General features: G+C 32.5%; 2 protein-coding genes across 3 annotated transcripts; both read right to left on the minus strand.

Annotated features, from left to right (window-relative positions):
- Positions 858-14,231, minus strand: LOC109326809 (cation-chloride cotransporter 1-like). 2 transcript variants are annotated; one of them, XM_019559651.1, is made up of 14 exons: positions 14,219-14,231; positions 13,856-14,022; positions 12,936-13,085; positions 12,610-12,682; positions 11,508-11,593; positions 10,363-10,477; positions 9,953-10,053; positions 9,738-9,799; positions 8,840-9,067; positions 6,529-6,643; positions 4,847-5,041; positions 4,037-4,437; positions 2,568-2,729; positions 858-2,123 (listed from the first exon to the last, which is right to left on the minus strand). In XM_019559651.1, exons 2-14 carry the CDS (start codon positions 14,008-14,010, stop codon positions 1,036-1,038), a joined length of 2,931 nt encoding a protein of 976 aa, XP_019415196.1. In that variant the 5' UTR covers positions 14,011-14,022; positions 14,219-14,231; the 3' UTR covers positions 858-1,035. The 2 variants fall into 2 exon arrangements, with proteins under 2 accessions (XP_019415196.1, XP_019415195.1); XM_019559650.1 differs by having other exon boundaries at positions 14,139-14,225.
- LOC109326769 (BTB/POZ domain-containing protein At1g30440-like) lies at positions 18,109-23,196 on the minus strand. The gene is made up of 4 exons (XM_019559572.1): positions 22,489-23,196; positions 22,063-22,132; positions 19,276-20,505; positions 18,109-18,873 (listed from the first exon to the last, which is right to left on the minus strand). Exons 1-4 carry the CDS (start codon positions 22,545-22,547, stop codon positions 18,289-18,291), a joined length of 1,944 nt encoding a protein of 647 aa, XP_019415117.1. The 5' UTR covers positions 22,548-23,196; the 3' UTR covers positions 18,109-18,288.

Consider the following 26,809-nt stretch of genomic DNA (forward strand, 5'->3'; position numbering starts at 1 on the left):
CCTACCTCCACTTGCACCTCTTTTTCCTTGTCTATGTTGATGAGGTCATTATTATTAGCTCTTCATTACTTAAGATTCAGGAAGTCATCAACAAATTTAGTTTTGCATTTGCACTAAAACAACTAGGACACCTTAATTATTTTCTTGGAATAAAAGTCCAAAAGCTACCTAATAGCTCTCTATTTCTCTCAATCCAAGTATATTAGAGACTTGTTAGAAAGGGCACACATGAGTGAAGCCAAAATGCTAGTTATCCTATGGTTCACACTGCCAAGTTGACAAAGGAATGATATAATCATGTTGAAAATCTCTCTACATCTTTAGTTTGTTATTATTTCAAGACCAGATATTGCTTTTTCAATGAATAAAGTGTGTCAATTTCTGTCAACGCCACTTGAGGAATATTGCACAATTGTCAAAATAATATTAAGGTACTAAAAGGGTACTCAATTCTGAGTTTTATCTTCAATAAACATCCTTTACTTCTCCTTTACCCTTAAGAGGATTCTGTTATGTTGAGTGGTCTTATGATTACAATGATGGAAAGTCCACATCCTAATCTAAGAAAGTTCAAAACAAGAGCATGCAAGAGAAGCATATCCCACCAAAACAACTATTGCTGACATTAACGCACAACAAAGGAGCAGGATGGAAAAGTAAAGTTTAGATAGTAGACTTCCAACAATAAACAAAATCCCAAACTACAAAGGGTAAGTAATATTTATCGATGAATCAAACTGTCGGAAAAAGTTTGTGATATTATGAAGCAGAATATGTCGCGCCAATGCGAAAACAGGCATAACACACGTTCCAATTGTTCATTGCGTTTATTCTGCTGCGTTGATTTTGAAAATGAGTAAAAGGAACAACATACATTTCTCATCTCATGAAAAAAAATAATTCAAATGAAGTCCCGAAGTGAATACAATTTCAAATATTTCTATAGAATCTGATGGGTGGTACTATGAACGAAGACTACATTGTAAACTACAACAATATAAACAGAAAATGAGAAACATGATAACTAAAAGTTAACTATGTAAATAGAGTTACAACATCTCTATGGTACCCTCTTACAAGTAAAATCCTGGGTACATTCTCCAGCAACAGATCCATATACTCCATATAGAAATATGCTGGGTGGTTGAGTGGAGGTGGAGGAAGACTTACCAGTACTACAGCAGCCATTCTCGAGTATTTTAAAATTGTCGAATTGAGCTTAAGCGTTGTGTTAAGAAACTTTTCAACCTGCTTCTCATTCACGACCACAGCCTTACCATCCGCCATTAGAGGGGTTGCGTCTCTCTCTGCTGCAGCTTTCATTCCAGTTAAATAATCATCAATTCTCTGTTGAGCACTGGCAAGTGCATCCAATGACTCATCTTGTGGTGACCCACCATCGGTTTGTGCATCCCATTTCATGGTTATGACAAAGACTTCTGCATGCATCCGAAGATCATAAAGGAATTTTCTCACGTCTGTTTTCAGCGCCTCTGCATCTGCATCATCTTCTGCAATACAGAATACCTGAATCTTGCAACTCTCGAAACTCTCCTTGGTAAGAAGCAGCTGAGAGAGAAGCAGCATTAGACCACCATCCCTAACAATCCAATATAAATCAATTGTACCATACTGTTTCTGGTATTCGTTAGGCCATTCATCAAGACCCTTCACTATAACTACTGCCTTGCTTGCAACAATGCAGTCATTAATTATGCTAACAAAGGTGGAAGGAATTTCTGTCAAGTTCTCCCGACGCCATATTTCTGGGTAACGCATCACCACAATGTTTGGCTTGAGATTGCCAAGGCCCATTGTCTGAATGATGCCTCGAAAGCCTACAGACATATTAGGGGCTACAACAATCTCAGCCACACCTTCACAATTCTTGTAATCAATGTAAGTACTGAGTTGTTTACAAGCAGCCTTGGCATCTTCAGCACATTCATGATAGTCCCCATCCAATATAGAGACAAATATGGACATTCCTCGACCTTTCTTCTTCATACAGTTAGCGAAGTCGGCAAGTTTGGGATGGCAGGCAACATTGTCTGGCAGTTTGCCCCAGGGTCGGCAAAGTATTAGTGGAATTGGGTACCAATTCTTTGGGTGCACTTGGCTTGCTACAAATATAATGGCAAATATAAATTTGCAAAAACAGATAAAAGAACACACTCATAAGGAAATAAATGCTTTATTTGAAAACATGATTCTTATTTAGATACTTCTAACGTCCAAGCAATTACAGCTTTACGATTTTATCATACATATCCTCAGAATCTTATTTTGAATGGTAATGGAATTATAGAATTCTAGATGATAAAATAGAACATGAGATGAACTTGCAATATTCTAAAAGAAACAGCTTTTCAATTAATCTTTGCAGGTTAAGTTCCCAACCCTGACTCCAAACAGTAGATCACATCATGTCAACCAACTATAATAAAAGCTTCTGTGAGCTAGCTAGAACGGAACATCAGCAGACCCATGAATTAACTACGCAATGATGCCAAAATAAAAAATGTTATTATCTTTTGTATTTGAAAATTGAACTGGAAAGTACTTACCTCCCAGTGACCGAAGGCTACGAAGTGCTAGTTGGAAATAAGCACTTTTGAAACCATCTCCCCAGTCCCCAGCCTTTCCTTTGATGCTCACGTACTTATATATAAGGCTTGCAAGGGCCAAAGACACGACAGTGAATGGCCAAGAAATCAGGAACATTATCACTGCACCAGAAACAAGGTTTTTGATCATGACAAATTTGAACTAATACACCCACACACACACAAACAGCAGCTGTAGCAGCATAAGTAACGATTAATAGCAAACTATGTTTATGCCTTTATGGATTCTCTACACTTAATTCTTCCAAACAGACAGTCCAATGATAAACTGTGGCATTTTTTAGCGAAGACAGAATATTCTAAGGATGCCTGCGTTTCTTTTTGGCTGGTATGCGATGTTGACCACTAAATCAACTAGATATTACAAATGCAATTTGTGAAGCTTTAGGAGCAACTTTAAATGAACCAACAACCAGACTCTGTTGCTCAACGAGGGTCAAGTTCAGCATTGGGATTATACATTCTCTTTACAGCTTGAAACAATCTTGGAAAGTTTATCAGTAGCAAGCCAGATCCTCCTGTTTTATCATGTTAGGAAATAAAGAAGCCTCGCATTGGATAGAATTGGGAAAGTTGAAGACCTGTATGCATAATGCCTTAAGGTTTTGCGTCAAGATGTGGTGTACTGGTGTAAAGTCCACTTATGCATGTTGTTGTTCACTTAGCCCATTAATGAAGATGATCAAGCTCACTCTCTCCATCCAATACTTGGGACAGGGTCCACTTCTAAATTCTAATATACCATCATGTTGATATGCTCCCAATACATTGCTGTCTATGCGGATGATACAATTCAGATCCATGATGGAGTTTGGAAGTTACATGCTATATCTATGACTCCAATCATTTTAAGATTCAAGATTTGGAAAATTTTCATATTTTCTAGGCTGAGGTGGACAAATACTATTCTGATATTGTCATTTCACAGAAAGTATTTCCTGGAAATACTGTAGACTTGTTGATACACCTATGATCCAGACAGGAGCCTCTAGTTGACCTCTGTGAACACACAGACTTTTTGTAAAGCTGATATACTTGACAACCAAATATCTCATTCTGTGACCATAGTCAGTCATTCTATAGTCTTCACGTGATAATCAATTGGAATATTAGTTTGCATCCTTATGAACATCAAAGAAACATCACTCTAAACAACCTCTTTGTTTACGAGGCAAGACTGTGTATATTTACCCTCCTCAAACCCCACCAAGGTTGAGTCTCGTGCGTTGGGCCATCCTTTTTAAATAACAGGATTTTCTTTCATCCTAGTAGTTAACCCCAGGCTCCGACGGCAGAAAGCAGAGAAAAATAAAGGTAAATATGAAAGGTCATGAGATCATATATAAACAGGGATATAAATAAACCATTAAAGTAAACAGATGAAAAAAAATCACAGGATGGCAACATACCTATGCAAAGTAATGCTCCTAGAAGAGACAGACTCCAATGGTGAAATTTCCACCGAGGACGCCAACTAGGGGCATCGAGAAGATCGAGAAGGAAGCAGGATAAGTTGACACCAGCATAACATAGAAGGAAAAACATAGTTACAGTTGGAGTGATAAGATCCATATTCCCAATAACGACACACCCAGCACATAGAAAAGCGGTAAAAAGGGTAGCAGCATGGGGCTCACTGCTATCTGTAGTTTTAAAGTAGTTCAGAATAGGTAAAATATCATCATTGGCTATTGCAGCGAGCAGACTTGGGGCACCAGTCAGGCTCTGAAGAGCAGCACCCATAGTTGAAAGAATAATCCCAATTTTAATTAACGAAGGAAAAGGCCAGGCTATCGTAGCTGTAAGTAGCCTGCATAAAAGCTCCGTATCCAAATGAAACCAGTGAATGGAAATTCAATCAGTATTTCAGATATTATCTATTCTATGGACAGACCCCCCTCCAAAAAAAAAGAAATAAAAAACACTGAATGTATGACTAAAATACCATGGACAACAACCTGGAAGTTGGTGGCACAACAAATAAACTCCAAAGGAAAAAATAAAGAGGACTAAAAGGGCATTATGCATCCATGTGTTTTAATGGGTTTTTTAGTGCACATTCGGAGGGACAGGTTTTTTGAGCTCATCATTGTCTATTCTCTTATACAATTTTTTATTTCTTTCCTGTTAGGAGTCTTCCTGATCCTTCTATTCTGTTTTCTCAGCATGTTCAAGATTTTTTTTTTATCAAGGAAAGAACTTTTTGACAAGAAAAATACCTGTCTGTTAAAAGCTTCTGTCTGCTGGCAACAGCACCAAACAAAATCACAGAAACAAGATACATAACTGAAGTTACAAGAGTAGCAGCTAATGTTCCAACAGGAATTGATCGCTGAGTATCTTTCAGGGAGGATGATCGATTAGAACCGGCCATTATTCCTGTCACAGCAGGGAAAAAAAGGCCCACCAATGAACTGGCGAAAAAGAATTAGTCAGAATTTGAAAAATCATTTCAATATTGTGAACAAGCAAAATTTCTACAAGTTGGTCCCTTAGGCACCTGAACTAATGGGAATGAGATGGTTTTATTTATATGGATGCCAGTGTAAGGTGATAAAATTCTCCCCAACTCTTTCTCAACAATAATTATTTATGTGCACAAGTATCTAGAAATGTGAGACACTAACAAAATCTGTTGACAAGTAACCAGAGTCTGATTTGGCAACATGTATTAAATATAAAAATTAACATTTCCAACATTGTTACACTATTTTAAACAACAAATACCAATTTTCAGTCCATTTCAAAAACGTTGCCTAGTATTTCATATTTGGAAGTGTTAACCCTTATGAAACTCAGGCTACTCTAAACAGTCCAAGAAAACAGGCATTGCCAGGAAGAACACTAGAATACTACAATGGTGATTGGCGAGTAACAAGATATGTTACAAAATCTACAAAAACTTAACGTAAGACACAAACAACGAAACCCAAAGATGTAAATTTTCAACCAAATAACAGAAGTACATAAATAAATAGTACATGGCAGGGCTTCCTAAGGAAAAACATAAAAAGGCAGTCCAGTGCACAAGACTCCCACCTAGTGGGGTCTGGAGATGGTAGATGTATGTAGCTTTATCCTTGCAGACGAAGAGTTTGTTTCCAGGATTTGACTCAAGGAAGGAAGAGAAGATTGCAAAGATGGATCAAGTGAATTTTCCATAGTATCAAGCAGAGAAAAAGATGAAGCTCTTTTTTCTAATGTTTGAATTGAACAGAAAAAAATTGAAGAAGCTATGTCCTATGTGGTGTACGGACGTTAGAACAAACAAGTTTTGTGATGCCATTTGAGGATTATAAGGATCTGAGAAAGTAAGAATCTAAGATAAAATGTGAGAAAACAAAGAGAGCGAGTGAAAGTGAATCTGAAAATTTGTAACTGAATTAGCTGAACCACAGTAGCCTCAGGGGGTTGGGTATTTATACAATAGGAGGGTCTAGAACCTTAAATATTCTAACTCTATAAAGTGGAATATTCTTTTCTAAACAACATTAGCATAATACAGCAACCTCTAACAATACTTCAAGAAATCCTAACACTAGAATTAAAGATGGTTGGATAAAAAGTTATTATTGAAATCATTTTCAAAGGCTCCCAATGAAAAACCTGGAGGCAAAAAAATCTCAGACCACTATCTAGAGCATGGTCTTTTAGTTAATTCATTCATAACATCATACTCAACCTGATGAACTCATGTCATTGTCATGTTTGCTTTCATTTCATAAAGCATTTAGGTCAATTGTCTCAAGTAAAAGGATTTCGCCCCCACAAATTATTTATTGACAGAGTAAAACCCAAAGCCAACAGATATTTAGACTTCTTGCACAATCATTGAAAGGCAAAATGGTAGATTAGAAGGGATGCAAATATAACTAAAAGAGAAAATCTGACAGAATCTTACTTGAAATCCCAGGTCACAGAGCCATCAGTTTCAGGAATTCCAGCACTATTAGTTTTTTGATAATTGGAACTCCAATTTTCTTTAATTGTCTCCAAACTCAACCCAGTAACTCCCTCTGAATCAAATACACCAAGAAAAATATATGAAAAACTAAAGTCATTCCATTGTACATGTATCAGAAAATTTGTTTTTTTAAGAAAAAAGTTTCAATACCCAACATGAAGAGTAAAAGCAGCGTGAGTTGTATATATTTAGAACCAGTCAATTTTACCAATCTTATTGACTAACCTTTCCCTAGTTCCCTTATCTTCAGCTTAGTTTTGTATTTCTGTGAAGAGTTTTTTATCTGTCTCATCTATTATACTTTTTCATTCTATCCTCTATCGAATTTTGTTCTTTCACCCAGGCCCAGAAAAGGAAAAAGGATTCCTATTTGGAACTGTTTTCCAAACAAAGCGAACACCATTAAACAATAAAGGGGCTCTAACTAGAATCCCTGACAGTCAAATTCCTTTCAAAATGAAAGTTCCATCTAAAATGAGAGCCTTGAAATTGAGTAAAAACTAACCGCTACTATAATATGCAATTACTCGAGGTCAAGACATGAAAGAGGAGAGTAAAAGTCGCTAGAAAGAAAGCTTTCCCACATAAACATTCTCCAGAAACCTGATACAAGTACCATCATCAAAACAAAGGAAACCAATAGGTTGAATCCCTTGGGAACTAAACCTCCTAGCGCTACAATGAGTTGCACTGATCATTCGATTGGTACCCTCTACTCTGTTCTAAACTATACAATGAATAACTTAATGCAGCCAAGCTTAAGTCAGTAAAGGGAAGGACCACAGAACTATAACCTACACGCAAGCAATATTTCTGGACATCAAATTCCAAAACCCCTAATTTATTAGAGAAGAGAACTAAACCGATAAGGTAGTTCTACTATAAAATGAATTAGTTCTACTAACTAATCCTGTTATTATTTAGTGAGCTGGCATCTTAGCTGACAGTTGTGAGCTGCTAGTATATAAACCCTTTATAATCCCTTTAAATTAAGATATAGAATCACAAGTTTCAGATTCCTTCTCTGTTTTGTATCTCCTTCAGTTTCTGCTATTTACATTCTTAGGCTAGCAACAAGCCTTGCACCCAACCAACATGATAGTCTCTTATCTGATCACCCACACCAAATCAAAGAAAACCCCCAGTTTTTGCTATCATTTGAGTCAGTCCCTCCAGACCCTCATTATTTATTTTCTTAATACAAGTTACATACATCAATATAAGATTGATTTATATCCCCTAATTTCAAAAATATGACTGGCCAAGTGTATCAAAGAGGCAACAAATTCAGCATAACCAGATGCTTCAAGTGCAAAGTGTCCCTAAAAGGCCAAGTCAGGGCAAAAGGTTCTGATCTAAAAGGTGTCCCTAAAAGGTTCAGATGGTTCTGTTTTAAACTCGTTGAAGAATCAGTACCAGATTCCAACAGAACAGTCCAAATCATTGACAACAAAAAACAAAATTAAAAATTTATTATCAAATTCTGTTATTTTTTTCTTTTTTTAGCAAAGAAATCAATTTCTATATTACGTATGAGAACAATACTAATTCTATTTAAGGTTGCAGTTCAAGATCCTTCTCTCATGGATGTCTTGCCTGTCTGCAGGGGCCTTTAGTTTCATTATTATGTTATTTGTTCTTTCTTATTATTATTATTATTATTATTATTATTATTATTATTTCTGATGAGCTACAATAGCGCAAATCTGAGCGCTAACCATTTCTATTCCTTTTCCTACAAGCTCCACCAGTCACAACAAAGCAATGGCGTCTAAATACAATTTATCATCAATGTTGTTCTGTGGATACAATACTCTTAACTTTGAATCAAGTGAGTGCAACCATTCAAGTGAAATGTCCTTCTAAGATTGTTTTAATATAGCAGCATATGATATTAAGACCAAATATTTGAACATCCACCACACTAAATTACAAGTTTTTTTTTGTTTTTTGCAGAAAAATCATATTTTGGAGTGTTTTTACCCCAATGAGAAATTTATAAAAGCAAAATGCCCAAAACTTATGCATCTGGTTATTAACAATCAACAAGTTTTGGCAGTTTTGAGTGTATCGGAAGAATAGTCTACATGTGCTTGAGCATAGGATGAAGCTAAAGCATGGATCTTCTACCAAACATAGGATGAAGCTAAAGCAATGGATCCTCTACCAAGTACCAACCAAAGAGTTTGAAGAAGGACAGGTCAACAACGATAACTAGGGTAAAGAGAACAGAGAGCAAATAACAAACCTTCAGGATGATCCTTTCTAGCCAAAATAACCCCCAGAAATATGCAGACCAATGAGAATAAAACAGGTATTAGAAAAGCAGGTGCAACTCGATTTATCATCCTTACTCCTCCAAATACAATAAGGCATAAAAGAATAGTCACAACAATCCCGTAAATTTGCAGATCATGAGAGCTTGGACTCTGTATTGGTTGCGCAACTGCAGTTCCATTAACTGCTGTCATCGTCCCTGCACTTGCAACATAGTAATAATCAAAAGACCAGTTGCTCACGTCAAACATAATGCTTTAATATTACTCAGAATGTCAATAACAGTGAAACATAAGTATACTAACAATTGATGCTATAGAAACAAAACAATAAGAAAAATGTACACAGTAGTGTCAAAGGAATTGAGTAGAGCATAACTATTCCTTTCTCCCTTTTTCATTTGATCAATGGGAATTCAGTAGAATAAAGACCAGACCACCCAAGGAAAATTTTGAAGACAAATGGCATCTCAGTTTCATGGCCTTTGTGCACATTTATCTTTTTCACTTAAAATGTAGATACCTCTTTGCCCTGTCATTTTTTCCTTCTGCAATAACTACTAAAACCTTTTTTTAACATGTCAAAAACAACAGACACTGAACTAAATTAGTAACCACGTAAAGAAAATTTGTCTTCTTTCTTTTGAAATGTATGTTTAATATATTTATATAATATTACAAGTCCACTTCTGGTGCTTGAGGTGAAATTTATTGCCGACTAATTACTTATGACTCTGGAAGGATATATATGGAAAGCACAAAACAACCCTATGGAACTGATAAATAACATGCTTGAATTTTTCCTAAAGGGAAAACGGTAAAAGATAAAATACCACAGTTCCCAAAAAAAAATGTTACTAGACTCATTACCTTTAAAAATCCCAGCGGCAGGGACTGCTTTCAAAAATGTTTCCACGGCTCCCAATATGTAACTAGAATAAAAAAGAAACAGAAAAAGAACTCAGACTTCATTGTGTGGTATACATTAAGCTATGTGGCAAAACTTGATCCATCATCCTTGCAGTCTGATCTCCCTTTTAAAGTTGTTTATATATTTGTTTAAGAAAATCATGTCATGCACTTACAGTGCTCCAGCAACTGCATTGCCAAGGAAGAAGCATAAACCAATGCTAACTCCAACTTCTGGACCAAGGGCTCGACCAATGAGATAGTATGGCCCCCCACCCTACACAAAAAAACAACTATATCTATGAATCAACGATGCAGACTATAAAGTAAAAGAGAATGATGAAGAAACATAAAAATAATATAACAACTCTCAATAAACATACAAGGATGACTCATGATTTACCTTTAATTATGTATGTCTTTCACTCAACATATACTAATTTGTTTGAACAACTTGTGGAATTATCCAAAATAAAATTAAAGATAGCATGTTATCTTAGGTATAGTTGATTTTAACAATGAGACTTTAAAAAAAATATATTCATACCAAAGAAACTGTTGCTCAACTTATTCATATAGTGCGTACCTTCATGGCACCATTGGTTGCAATAGCACTCAATGATATTGAAGTAAGGAAAGTACAAATGCCACATAAGGCAACAAGCAACAATGACCCTCCTATGCCAGCCATACCAACAATCCTACAACAATACAATCATGGAGAATAAAACATCTAAATTATGATTAGTTAATGATGACAAAGTAATCCAGTTAAATCAAATGCAAAATACTGAAGGAGCCAAAACAATCATTATAATAATTATTCTACTATATTTGATTTACTATATTGAGCCTATTTGGGAATTATTATTATTATTATTAAATAAAAAATCTGAAGATAAGAAATCCTCAAGAACTTAAAAACAATAGCCAAAAATGCAAGGAGAAACAAAAACTAAGAACAAGAATCATGCAAAAAAGCATGCCAATCAATCTGGGCATCTATTCAGAGAGACCTACCCTAAAAACCGCGAGCAGACCACCACAAAGAAGCGAAACTTGGTCTCATGAACTCAACTGACAACCAACCAAGGTTTGTGATTCAAAGCATGAATCAGTACACTACTTTTTTAATTTCTAAATCGTATTGAATCACAAAATTCATGAACATAATAAAAATATATTATTTAATTGAAGTTTATAAAAAATATTGAAACAATAATATGAATATGCTCACTAAATATAAATTATAAAATCATCCATGAGACTTCAGCTCACAACTTGAGCTTGCGAACCAATAAGAACAACACCTTGGTAGAGAGCAGAACCAAATAAGATATTAAACATTCACAATTAACTTATACATAAAGAAATGCCCAATAAACATATCTGAAAAAAGTATTCATTTAAGTATTTTGAAAACTGACATTGGTCACTATTTTTATCATATCCCACAAGATTTGAATCTCAATTTCAAACTATTCCTAAAGTTACTTACAGCTTTCCAATGAATGATCATTTGCTCATAATAGGTATGACATAAAGAAGTTTGACTTGTGAAATCTCTTAAATCTGAATCGTTGTTCAGTTGTATTCAGATGTTGTTATGATATTTCAATACTTAAGAGTTAAGACTTGTGTTCAAATTATGAAAACCTAACATTTAAACATTTGTTTCTGGAAATCCTGGAATGGACTACCATTTGACGTAAGATAAAATCAAAAAGTTACCAAGAGAAACGAATGTAGTAGATGATGCCCAAAATGCTCTGTAAACAAGGAATGAATACACCCATCATTGTCCCCATTTTATCAGGCTGCAAAATAAAATGAACTTGTTGTGTCAAGGCAAAAAACCTAAGTCCAAAATCAGATCACAGTAACTTACAACATTGATCTTTTTGGATTCACAATGACAACAAAATAGAACCAGTCTTATATTAAACCATCAAAGAAGAGTGAGATCAATTGCAACTAATCATTGGATAATAGCATACATTACATTTATACAAACAACACATCAACCCCATAGAAAATAAAAGCTAAAACGTATTGTACAAGTTTATATATTTGTGTTTGTAAGGGCACATATAAGGTACGAAGATAAGTTTAATTTGGAAAATTATCATAGCAAGTCATGAGCACCGAATCATACTAGTGTGATTATGACTAAATATAATACCATTGACTTATTTATAAAGGTAGTATGAGTGTGTGAGTATGTGAATTTTAATTAATATTAATCTGGACCATGCATGCATGATCCAATGGTCAAGATTTGCTTTTATCAACTACTGCTCCTTGTTGATATGACTAATTATGTGTTTATGTGTATCTGGCTATCTGCCATTAAATACTCACAATAGTTTTGCATCATGTTAGACTATGTAGCAATACATTAGCTTGTGGGATGCTGGCATGCCAACATACAGTTTGGCAGGTTTCTACATGTTTTAGATTCTTGTATATCTACCAAAAGCTGATTAGGGTTCAGTTATTCATGAGTCGTGACAGTTACACTTTTTTTAGTTCAGATTCTCCCTCTTCTCTCTCTATTTTTTTTTTATGTATTTTCCTTCACTTTTTATCTCTTTCCATTATTTCACAGAGATATCATTTATAATATTTTTTTCAAAATAAATATAGAAATACGTAAAAAACAGAACCTGTTCTGGTTGGAGTTTTTTTCCAATTTCTTATTTTGGTAAATTCAAATCATGAAGACATATAGTGTATTCACCAATTACTACATTTGAATATGTCATTGTTGTCAACAGACACAAATAGGATGCAGCTGAAATGAAGTGAACTTATATTTAAGATATTAACATACCTGCCCAGCAATGATAGGAATATCCTCACCATCTCTAGGACTAGATGGTGGTGCAACTTGCTCACCAGTCATGCTGGAGAAGGACATGATATGTCAATAAAAAACTGTTAAAATTAGGAAACCAAGAAAAATTTCCCAAACTAATATCAAATTTGGCAATTATTATTGATGTAATGCAGCAGTCCACTGTAAGAAAATATTACAAGTGAAAGACTACTGGTGCAGTGTTTGAACACAAAACTGAACAACGGTGGTTCGTAAAGTTAAAGGCTGCTAACACCCAACTTCTTAGGAGTAACATCAGTTCAAAGTAACAAGTCTCATACCTTTTGAGACCAAGAATGTTGACGAGGGAATCAAAACCAAATAATTCTAGTTTGGATTCTTGTTCGGTTCCATTAGGTTGTTGTTGATGAGGAGCATTCCCTTCTTTGGCATCAGAACTCCCATTCACACCTGGACCTACATTTATTTTTCTGAGACAATAAAAGCATTCTTCATCATTCAATGGATTTAATTTAGATTTACTATCAGTGCAAATGTATTTTGCACTGCTACGTCATTTAAAATATTTAACTCTCACAATAACTAACCCAAAAGTCACATTCACAAATAGTAATAGGGTTTTGAATTCGGTAGCAACTGCATTTAAGGCCACAATATTATGATTTACTAGTCTCTGAAACCACATCGGTGTACATAATACATGATTGGTTAAAAAAGGTGGTAACTATACGAGGCTCCCACCTAGTGAGGTATGTGAGTGCAAAGTATGGATGTACACAGCCTTACCCTTGTAAGCACAAATAGACTGTCTCTCCCAATAATATATGATTGTTCTTTTATACTACCAAGGGTATCCCTGAACTAATCTCTTTCGAGGTATATGGCTCTCCTTTCAACAAGTATTGCTCTCAGGAATCGAAGACTTGATTTTTTGGACTTTCTAGGGATCTAGCAGGGTCTTACACAGGTAGACCAACATTTTGTTGGTTAGTAATATATGATTGGTTGATAGTATAAAAACATTTCCACTCCCAGCTCATCAAATTAAACTCTAATTAAGCAGATTAACTCAAATTTAAACTAAAACAGCTTTTAACAAGTGATTAGCTTATTCCTGAACAAAAACACAACCACACTCATGCTACTTCACTTGCTCCAAACACTGAAGAGTTTATCACAATTGAAACAAAAAAAACAATCCAGGATCTGAAATTCCAATAGCAACTGAAATTAGTGAAACCTGAGATTAGCAGGTTGATCTGGAAACGCAGAAGCAGTAGATCCAGAATCGATTGGAGAAATTTCATGAACCGCACCATCGTTAGCCAACACAGGAAGATACTTGCGAACACGAAAACCGTTTTCTCCACCACCTTCAATGTCAACTTCCTCCATTTTTTTCCCGATCTAGAACAACAAATGAAGCAAAATGAAAATCTGAATCTGAAAATGGAACAATGAAATATTGAAATCGAAGAGTTGAAACAATTATATTAGTGAATTGAATTGTTATAGATTCATACTCGATAAGATAAGATATAGAAATAGTTGAACGGAGAAAAGAGAAGACTGAGTGAAGAAAAGTAGAAGAAAACAGCGCTACTTTGAAATGAAACTTCAAAACGCGGATCAAGGATTTGAAGATTTTAAAGGAATCAGGATTTATCTTTAAATCTTATTATTATTGAAATAAGAATGATAGCTTATAAAAATAATATTATTTGCTAAAGTAAAATATTACGGTAAATAATATATTGAGTGTACGAATTTTATATATTGTCAATTTATTATTTATTATGATTGATTCTTCAAAAATAAATAAATGAATTAGGAATGATATATTGACTTTATTTAAATCTTTATACTAACTGTAGTATATAAATATTATACTCTAAAAATAATATTACTTATTAATGTAAAATATTATCAGAAAAAATGTATCATAAAATATTACTATAACATTCATCATTTATATTTATTCATTATTAACTCTTTAAAAATTTAAATGAATGATATAATAAATATGTGTAAATATATTTAGTGACAATGACATAGTATATATATATATATATATTACTCTAAAATATTATTTTAGTAGTAGTTTAGTATTCTCTAACCATATTGAAATAGTTTACTTAGGTTAGCAAATGTTGGTCCACACTGTAGCATAATCTCTAAAAAAATTATTTTTGACTAGTATAATAAATCTATATATATATAAAAATTGTGGTGTACTCTTTTCGTTTCATGTTTTTTTATATTTATGTTATTTAAAATCTTTTAATGTTTTAAGATTTCGTCATATTCTTATATTTTACCTTCTTATATACTCTTATCTATTACTTATTTATCTCAATTTCTCCAATTTTTTATTTAGTTTGTAATGTATATTAAAAGTATATATTTTAGTGGAATTTTTTAAATTATTATCCAACACTGTGGCTTTGAAGCCTTCAAACAGTCACATAAAATTCAATGCGTGTGTTTTATTTGTTGAATTTTTTAAATTTTGATTATTATTATATTTATTATAATGTGTATGATTTTTGACACAATTGACCATGGAAGGGGTCCATTTGGAAGAGGTGACAATTACATAATTAACTTCAATATGAAATTAATTATGAATATGTGAATTTTATATATTATTATTCTATTATCCGTTATTTATAATACACTCAACAAATTTGAAGAGGGGTTAGAGAGATTGAAAGTGTAATTTATGAAGAAAATTGATCTATGATATTAAAATCTACCTTATCTTATAATAAAATGGATTAGTATTTTACTAAAATAGATATCTCCATATTGTAACACATGTATTTATAAGGGCTGTTTTTTATAGTATCAATTGTAAAAAACACTCAGTAATCTAAATTGATAACATTTTAATAAATAATTTATTACGTGCATTTAGCACTTAAACTTCAAATGTGTAACTAATACACCTTTTATTTTAAGTTTTAAAATGTGTAACTAATATTTGTTATACTAAAAAGACCAATTCACATTTATGAGATTGAAATATTTGAAAATGACAATAATCTACAGAAATTATATATTATTGTTATGAACTCTTATTTTTATATATATCTCCTAATTGAAAATATTTGTTGGGATTTTCATGAAATCATGGGTAAGACTTTTCTAATATTTTCTTCTCCCTTTGGTCACTCATTTTACTCTTAATATTTTATTTACCTTCACAAGTTAATATTTTATCTACCTTCTTCACAACTTCTTCATGTTTAGTTTTTCACCAAAGACTTTCTTAATATTTTTTCTCCATCAAGCCACTCATTTTACTTTTTGTCACGACTTAGGGATGACAACGGGGTGGAAAGAGCACGGGTAGTATTTTCTTGTACCCATACCTACATTATTTACGGGTACCAACATCGATAACGGGTACCAACGGTTACCCACATGTTTTTAAGTTTCAATATATATTTATATATTTTATAATAATCAACACATATAAAATAATTATTACATAAATATATATTAAAACTTAAAAATTTGTGGGGATGGCAACAGGTAGAACATACAGAGTAGTGTTTTCCCGTACCTATACCTGCATTATTTATGGGTACCCGTATGGGTAGTGGGTACCACGAGTTTTTAAGTTTCAATATATATTTATATATTCTATAATAATTAACACCTATAAAATAATTATTACATGAATAATAAATTTGATGTATATGTTAAATTTATCATATATTTCAATCACTAAATTCATTATAAATAATACAAAAATAGATAATATATAACTATAAAATAATAATAATAATAATAATAATAATAATAATATATATAAATTATTTAATTAAAAAATAAATTTAAAAATATGCAAGTACCCGTGGGACGGGTATCACGATATCCGCTCTCACCCATAAGTTACTTCACATGTATCTTTTGTAGATATTTTAGGGGTGCCAATATGTTTTCCATCCCTAAACTCATGTTAACATTTTTTCTACCTTCTTTACAACTTCTCTATTTTAATTTTTCACATGTAATTTTTTTCTTCATCCAATAACTTTTTGTATGTTTAGTTTTTCTTCATTGTATTAGTGTTGGTTGCGATTGCCTACAACATGAGTAAGATCCTTAAAAATGGTACATGAGTTTTATTATTAACTAGTGTCATATATGTCAATTCACATTCCTATTTTTTAATATTGAGTATAGAGCTTTAGAGATAATATGTGTTTTATCTAAAATTCATGGTTTGTGATATTGTTAATGAAAAAGAATGAAAGTGAAATAGTTATATTAGAAAAACTTAATATGAACTTAATAGAAATTTAAGAATAGGGAATTAGATATAATAAAACAATACCCTAACTTCATGAATATTGAAGCAAGAATAGAGAGAATAAAATATGAACCTCTAGTTATTTTTGTTTTCTATTTATTCTTTGGTTTCATCTTTTAGATTCTCTTCATTAGTGAATGTGTGAGATTTGTTATCACAAATTTAATAGTAGATATTGTATTATTGGTGGTATCTTCATATCGAATTAAGCAATTACAGAGTAATGAAAGAGGAAGAGAATAGAATGAAGTTCGAAATAACAATTGTCATAGACTAGATAGAAAAAACTGAGATTAAGAAATAGTAACTATCATGGAGTAAAGAGAGGAAATCGAGATTAAGTTGATTATAGAAGTAAGTTAGTAGAAAGGATAAAATGAGAAACATAAAATTATACTACATAGGTAGTTGGAATATGATTTCCCTTTATCTATTAATATAAATAATATATTTATTTTAATAATGAGATTCAATAATATTCATGTTATTCTATTTTTCATTTCAGATTGTTCAATATGAATTATTTTATGTCCATGTACTGTAATAATTTGACTTTAATAAAAATATATGAAGGACGCATGCAAACACATATATTATGCTAGTTAAGTAAACAAATGTGGGTTAGAATGCATGACATTGTTTATCATAACAATAATGAGAAAACGAAATATACATTAATAGCGTAAGAGTTTTTTACATTATTATTGTATTATCCACCATTTATTTTAAATTATTATTAATTTTTCAAAAAAATAATCCAAATGAATGGTATAAAACAATTAATTGCATCCTTAAACTTCCATAATTGTAAAAAATAAATCTTTACACTAACCTATCTTTATTCCCTTAACTATTAATCTAAGCTAGCATATTTTTATTCACTCTAACTATTACTTTATAGTATTATATTTTCAATTAAAAAACTAATTCAGAAGCATCATAGCACTAGCTAAAATAGTATTGTAAAACTCCACTAGATCCCTAGAAAGACTAAAAGGTCAAAAGTTCAATTTCTATAAGCAAAACTTATTAGCAGGAACAACCACACACACCGAAAGGATTAATTCCTTACCTATAAGGTGAGGAGATAAGGTGCTAAAAAAACTTTCATGATTGTATGACATAAATCTTTACACTAAAAATGCAACAAATGAATATTTTGAAGTAGAAGGGGCATGAACATTTTATATGCATAGACATTGGGACATAATAAGAAAAAGGCTAAAACTATAGTTTAAATTACACAACATAGTGGAACTTTGTTTACATCTCAACTAACTCTACTTGCTTGTGATGCAGATTGCAGAAGCAAATAAACTATTCAAGATATGACATAGTAACATAATATAATACTAAGAAGAAACAATTGAAGAAACAGATTCTTTGTCACTAATAGAAGAACTTTTCTTCTGCTTCACTATATGTCTGCCCTTCAACTTCTCAATCTTACTATTTCCATTCTTGTTCTGGTTCCTAACTGATCCTTCTTCAGCACTGCACATCTGAGACTTGATCTTAAACCCGAGTTTCTTAGAGACGGCTCCCCACGTGCTTGATCCTTTTGTGCAGCCCAATTTATCGATCTCGTGTCTCATGTTTGAGCATTCATTCTCAAGGTCAGATACTCTCATCCTCATATTATCCATTCCGACTTTCAAAACCTGATTCTCCTTCACAGCGGATGTCCAGCCACCCTCGTTGGTTCCGATCAAACCACTTCTTAATTGCCTTGATCCGTCAAGATTATCTGAGACGAGAAAGCAACCGGCAATTGAAGTCCGGAGCTGGAGCTGCTCGAAAAATAGAACTTGAACTATTGTTCTTACCGGTAGCCGCTCGTTCTGTGCTGCATGGGTGCATGCTTCTAAGGAGAGCTTCTGGCAGTCCATCAACCTACATAGCTGCTCTCTCTCTGACTCCACCAACCAAGGGTGAGACTGCAGTTTTGTGTGACAACAACAGTGAGTCGGTGCAAATTAGTGCTGACTGTCAGAAAAGCATGCTGACTAGGGTTAAATTATATGCGTAAGGATTTATATTTCCATCGACAATTGCAAAAATACTGCCTTGTTTTCATTCAATTTCCACTCAAATCTCCGACAATAGATTAAACATGAGCAAGAAGAGCTATTTATAATTATTAATGATAATACAATAAAATTATAAAAGAATAGAAAACCTAGATGTGGTGCAGAATTTAAATCACATTGGACAAACATATACGGTATCAACTTAGGCCAAGAAATGAACCATTTGTGGCATGGTGATGCATACTAAACTTAGGCTCAGTCATCTGCATGTAATGCACAAAAAATTGACAACTTGTTATAGATAAGTACCTTCAAATAAATGTCTATGGTGCGGTATAGGCCATCATCCAAAGGCCTGGCATACTCGGGAACAGCAGCAGCAAGGGCTTCGAACTTGGGAAGTTTTAAGTTAACATCTGGGGCAACCTCAGCCAGGAAACCATCAATCAGCTTGGCTACCATGGTGATAGATGTCAGTGAAGGTGATCCAATCAACCGGCCGTCATCAATTGAACAAGGAGATGCAGCACCAGTAACCTGATCCATAGCAAGAAAATGATCAAGAATTCGTTGCACGCAGTCAACATTGTAAAGTGTCTCCATTGAATATGAGAAAGTAGGGATCAAGAGATCATCCAAAGTAGCTTGATCAAGCTGCATCCCGATCCGTTTCTCCAAATTTGACATGCAAGAGTGGTTCACTCGAAGAATCATGGCTGTTCGAAGTAGACCGAACAGGAACTTTGTATGGACCAGGCCCTTTTCCATTGGGAGTAACTGATCAATCTCTTCAACAAGAATCTTCTGGTCTTCCTCAGACGGTGGAGACCCCGAAGTGACTGGTGCCAGATGGGTACTGGAATCACCGTAGGCATGACGTCGATTTAACCCTGGCAGATACCTTTTAGCATAGAAAGCAAGAGAACCGGCAATAATATCCTGCCTAATGCCTCGAGATTCCATGACAGCTATCAACCTCTTATAAAGAGGCAAACTCAAATTTGATACATCCTCATACCACCAATCGGAACTTGGATTCTTTGGTCTTGCCCCGGTACTTATTCCATTCCACAAAACACTTCCACCAGGGCTCTGCATCGGCCCACCGCGCTCCAATACAGGCCATCCAAACAAATTTGGGTCAGTAGATGCCTTAGCTGCAAGTGATTCAATGCACCTTTTCACAATGTGGAGTACTTCAGCATGGGGAAGAACGTCATCACAGGTTTGAAGTGCCCTTACAGAGTCTTTCCAACTTCGGAGGACAACTTGGTTGAAAAAGGTTTCAGCTTGTGAAATGAGGTTACCTTCACCATGCTCCTCAGTCATTTCAAGATGCTCAGCAGCACACAAGAGATTAACAAAATTTGATGCTGTAAGTTCAAGTTTCACGCCGTAGCAGAATTTTGCCACAAGTTCAAAGGTTTTCACCCCGCCAGGAATATCGGAGAGGTGTATGACACATTCTTCCTCTTCCTCTGATTCTGAAGCTTTGGTAATCAATCTGAACAAAACCCCACTTCTAGATAGCAAAGGGAACTGCATTAAACATGGGTTTGGATTAGCTTAATTAAAAAGCAAAATCAAAATACTGAGAAAGGGCGATTTAGCTGAAAAGGGGAATTATAAATTGGTATTTTTCCTAAAGAGCATAGTAGTTAAGATCGTGATTTAACTCGTAGAATCGGTAGATCTTACGAGTTTTCAAGAGCTAGCGAGTCATGTGCCCACTCTGAATGCGATCTCACCACCGTCGCGGAAGGTCATATGATCGTAAAATCGTTGTCTCGTTGTGATTTTCAGTTTTTATGGAAAAAACCCTAAATTGCAAAATCTCCATCTTCTAAACCCGTATAGAAGAGGAAACTCATGGCCCAAAATCATTTGACCCGCCCAAAATTCTTCTAAACCAGAAATTGCAAAATAACAAACATATCATAATCAGAATAGAAGTAGAAGCTACAGCCACAACCAAAAGCTCCCAAGACTTCATTTTCAAGTTTTCTTATTATCATCTTCATCTTCAACATATTTGTTTTCCTTATTCTCTCTAAAGTGGTGTTCTTTCTCTCTTTTATATTGTAATGTATAATGATAGAAAAATAGTGTTTACTATGTTGCCTTTGTTATGTTCTCTCTCTTCTTTTTATGTGCTTTTGTTGTGTTACACTTTTGTTAAATTTTGCTTTTTACGTGTCACTATCAGCACTTAAAATGACCTTTGTTCCACTTTCGACATACATACTATTATAATATACGTATAGCCTATATAAAATATGATATTTCCACATAAAGCATGGTGTAGCTACATGATATTTCCACATACATATTATATTATATATACATAATATATATGTAATATAATATTAGGCTTTCATACTTGTTGGTGTTTTTTTCTATCAAACACTTTTAGTTGATTTTGTTGACATGTTAGTTTTGCAATTATGTGAGACCTAATACTTTTGTATGCATATATTTTGATGTTGGAAGTTTAAGCTTTAAAGCTGAAGTTTTTATTATTTTGTGTATATGTATGTCTAAAAAATATATTTGGTAGGATTTTACGATCCGTGTTACAATCACACGTTTTACGTTTTCATCTACCCCTTCCGATCTTACATAGGATCTCGATCTTGTCAACTATGCTAAAGAGCCTTGTGACTCGGAGGTCATGGGCTAATATCCTGCGTAAATCTGTCCTCCTCGTACCTCACTAGGTGGAAATAGCGTGCACTTGGCCACCCTTTTTATTGTTTTCGAAAAACAAACCTCCTCACCACATTACATTTAAACAATTCCACATGATACAATAATCTATAATAATAATAATGGCCATTTTATATACTAATAATAATGCACAACTGACAACATACTTCTTAGTATGTTATAAATAACATATTGCTAATGTAGAAACAAAAACTCTGCTATGTCTATTTTCATGTAAACTTTTAGCATGTTTGGTTTTCATTGGCAAAACTGAGTTTCAATTGAATGGTGCTTCTTCTCAAAGCATGATTTCGAGATCAGAACTCGGTTAAAAACGATCCAAGTTTGATTTTACCAAACATGTTTATAAGGATAAAAATAATCATATACCTTGTGAAGATGGAAGGACATCTCACAAACTTCAACAACTAAATCACTCGGAAGCCCGGTTGTGCAGAACCTGTGATTATAATGGCAACAAAAATGTTACATATTATATAAAAATGACAGTTTAGGATCTATGAAGAAAGATTAAGACCTTAAAAAATCAATGATTCACCCTGCATCCAATAACTACAATTGAATAAGAGTTCAATATTCTGAATTACTTATGAACACCGGAAGTAGCAAGAAAGCGTTCGGTAAACCACTAATTCGAAGGCGTAAAAGTATAAAAAGTGTTCTTCCTAGTCCTATACCTCAATTTAAAACACACAAATATTGCGAAAAAACAAAAGAATATCACATTTGAGGAAAGAAAGTGGCAATAACAAAATTGCAATTTACATAACAAATAAGGGGGAAAAGGCAACATACCATGCTTGCCCTTGACGCTGGAATGCATCAGCCTTGGAACCAAATTTCACAGAAGCCATTTACACAATCAAATTCCGGAAACAGAACAACTCAAAAACCAAGTTCAGAATAAATTTAAGGTAAATCTTTAAGCAGCACCAAAATATGCTTCCAAATTCTGACAACTACAAAAGCAATGGGCCTCAAACTAGAACAAAGTTTGCATCAACAAGAAACAAAAAACACACTAAAAGCTGTAATGGTACCAAAAATTTCCTACAAAATCGAATTTGATTCAACAATGCAGCTTATTGCCAATCTCTTTCTCAAAGACAGAAACTTTACCACAATTACAAACACCCCACAAAAACAAAAGAGCAAAATCCACAACCAGATTCAACTAAAAAAATACCTAAAAAAGTTGAAACCCTAAACCCACTCCATTAAAATCAGCACATACCCACATGCTAAAACCACTATAAATTGATCCCAAAAACACAAATTCCTTATAATCAACCTAAGTTTAGGTCAACAACCCAAAAAAAAACATAAAAATAATCAGTGTTATAAGAAAACATTGACTCCAAAAATTGGAAGCATGTGTTTATGGGACAATGGGTACCATGAATGACATTATAGCAACCCAGCACATGTTGGGTCAATTACCTTAAAACACACTCATTGCTCTTTTTTCGAGCTTAGAGTTAGGATCTCTAATTAAATTAAAGCGTTTATTTTTTTTTGTTACAAAATTAAAGCGTTTATTTGATTTGACTTATGAGTTGAAACTTGTGAAAATTAGTTTTGGCATATGTTGTGTACTATATAGATTTATATTATATTTTTTTAATTATCATTTATGTGTTATTTCTCATTTATATTAAGTTGGTTATTTTAGATAAATTAAATTAAATTTTTATATCATGATTTTTAAAGTATCTAAGATATAAAAAATATAATAATGATCATAATATTTATACACCCTTAAGGTAAAGATTTATACGTAGTTAATATAATTATTCATTTGCATTAATATTTTTGAAGACTCATTAGTAATTAAAAATAATAAATAAATAATAAAATAACAGTATATAATACTCTTGTATTATTAATAGATAATACGTACATTTTTTTTATAGTTGGTATGAAGAATTTTATTTATAGTTTTTGTGGGGTTCCAAAGTTTGTTAATAAAAAATACCAACTAAGCCATGTGGGGCGTTTTGATAATGGAAATATTAATTGGTATATAGTGACAATATTAGAAAGATATAAGTGAGTTAGACAGTTTTCTATGTCTTACTACAAAAGAAGAAATAAAAAGCAGGCAACAATAGTGGTTGTGTTTAATTGCTCTAGGCATGTTGCGCAATAATTTTTGAGTTACACATGTAATGTTTAAACGTGGTTAGAGTCATTATTTTATGTAAGGTATATGACTATATATATAATTGTCATGGAAATTATTGTGTAAATACCTAAAGTCTTATTTTAATTTTATGATGGACAAAATTGGAATAAGAAATCAAGTAGTATCACTCTTCATGGAAGGGTATGCACTTCTTATAAATAGGGGTATGGTCTCCAATTGTAGATCATAACATCATAACACAAGATGAACTACAATGCAAGACACAAAATCATTATCTTCATCCCATTAGAGGAGAAACCAATGTTAAGGATGATCTACAATTGAAATGTCAAATAACCTATATGTTCTACTATGAACATGCATTTGGATACAAGGATAAAAGAGAACCTGAAGTTGGTGGACAAACGATGAAGGATGATATAAAATTCATTCACTATATTTTTTATGAATATATTAAGATACGATTCCGATATAGTATTTTATATATTTGTTCTTGATGATTTGAAATGAAAGATCTTGACGATATATGATGATATTATTCATCATCTTTATCTTTAGTATGTATGTATTATGTATATCTTTAAGTATAAAATATATCTCACCAATTTAGAAGTCTATTAGTAAAGATATTTCTTGCATGTTGATCCAAGAATTTTGAAACGATGAAAGAAATTGAGAAGAAAGAAACATGCGAGAAATCATTAAGAGAAAGACATGTGAGAAAGATGATAGATCTTTATATTGTTTGTTAAAGGTGAAAGAAAAAGGAAAAGAAGATAAAATAATAATTTATTTTAAAGTGTGAAAACTGAAGAGAGATAATGTTATGTTTTAAAATATAAAAGTATTATTAAAATAAAAAAGAGTTTTTGTTTAAATGAATGGTTTTCAAATGTTATATTTATCATTTAACACAATTACATCATCTTTACTCAACTTTCTCTTCATATTTAATAAATTAGTTTATTAATGTAAAATGAGATAAGCTTACAAATTTACAAGTCATTCCTTAAGAAAAGTGAACTTAAAAGTTTGAAGATTATTGAAACAAGTTCATTTAACTAACATTATCATGTAGTTATTTAAACTAACTGATAAATTTTTGTTTTACTAATTTACATAAACTACAGTATTATTTTAAATTTAAACCATGTTTAAACATTAGTGAGTATATTCATTGTGGGAGTATTTTTAAATTTCGAAAATATATATTAAAGGTGTGTTTAAATTATTAATATATTACTAATTAAAAAGGTTTTTAAAAGGTATAAAATAAAAGAGAAACTATTTAAATTTCAATAGAAGATATGAATGATTCATTTAAATTGTATATTTGAAATTAGTAAATAACTGGTAGGCAAAAATCTAAATATAAATATAGAATATCTAGATAGAAATATTTATTATGAACATATGTATATTTTAAATAAGGATAAAATCATGTTAGGCTGCCTATCAGGTACATGACTTATGACATTAGACTTTTTCAATAATCCTTGGGAATATTGCGTTAAAATCATAATTTTTTTGCTTGTTTTGTAGATATGTAGTTATTGTTCGATAATCAGAGCAGTGAAATGTCTCTAATGACAAAGGCGACAATGATACTTCTATTTTATCTGATGTCTCTTATTGGTCGTTGGGTAGACATCTATTGTACCAAAGCAATGTACCATTCTATGTTCCGCTATTTGTAATTGGTTAAAAAAATAATTAATTATTAAAATTTTAATTTAAATATATATTTTCAACCATTCATAATCGTTGAACATTGAGTGACACACATTGTAGGACATCAAACGTGCTCCCAATGTTTGTTCATCATTAAAGTATCATTATATGTTAGTTTTCAATATTTGTCTCCATCTTTTATTTTGTTTATAGAATTTTTTGTTTAAAATAATCATTATGGTAATGTTGAAAATGATGTGAACAACAACGACGTGGTACAGAGGAAGAAAAAATAAACAATTTGTGACAACATGTTAGTTTTATTATTTTCCCTTAAATTTGTAAAGAAATCATTGATTATAAGTTATGCTACCTAAACTAGAACAAGAAATAACACAATATTGATTATGTGTTTTTTATTTATGTTTTACTTTGTGATCCATCTATTTTGTTATACAATGTGAATTAACTATGCAAATCATGTTGAAGTTGATTTTTTATTTATAGAAGGTAGAAGGCTATACACAATCATTCATTCTTCATCATACAAATAGATAAATGTAATGGAAACATATGTTATGATTCATCAAATTTCACCTCATTACCAACAAGGTGTTGATATAATGATGTAAGGTCTCACTAGATTCTAGGCTGACCAAAAAGGTCATTAGTTCGATTCTTGAGAGCGACACTTGTTAGGAGAGGCAGCTACACACCCAAAAAATGATTAGTTCATTACCCAAAAAGGTAAGCAATACCCTTGGTAGTACCTAAAAAAATTTCACCCGCATTCAACAATAGGAAGATGGTTTTTCATCTATTCCTTCCCTTTTTTATCCGTTCATTGTGCTCCATTCCATAATTTAATATTATGGTTGTCATTTGTCGTCTTATAGTAATATTGATTTATTATGGACTTAAATGTTATGGTTATATTATAGTTAATATTCAAAATAATTTTAGTAATAATTGTGTAACAAAATGTAAGTATTAAGGCAAAATTTATGAGCAAAATTTGATTTCATTCATTGCAATTTAAATGTGAATAATCGGTCAATAACTCAATTTGATTCTAAGTAATTTGCAAGTGAAGATTAATGCATCACTTATGATTTAGAACAAATAAAAAATAATTGAGATCTTTTTGTGTTCACCGATAGGAAGGTGGATTTCCATTTGTTCCTCCATTTCTTATTCATTCATTGTGTTTCATTCCATAATTTAATTTTATGGTTTCTATTTGTCATCTTATAGTAATATTGATAATAATTTGATAGATTATAGACTTAAATGCTATGA

The sequence above is a fragment of the Lupinus angustifolius genome, chromosome LG14 (assembly GCF_001865875.1).
Source record: "Lupinus angustifolius cultivar Tanjil chromosome LG14, LupAngTanjil_v1.0, whole genome shotgun sequence".
In the NCBI taxonomy this organism is placed as follows: domain Eukaryota; kingdom Viridiplantae; phylum Streptophyta; class Magnoliopsida; order Fabales; family Fabaceae; genus Lupinus; species Lupinus angustifolius.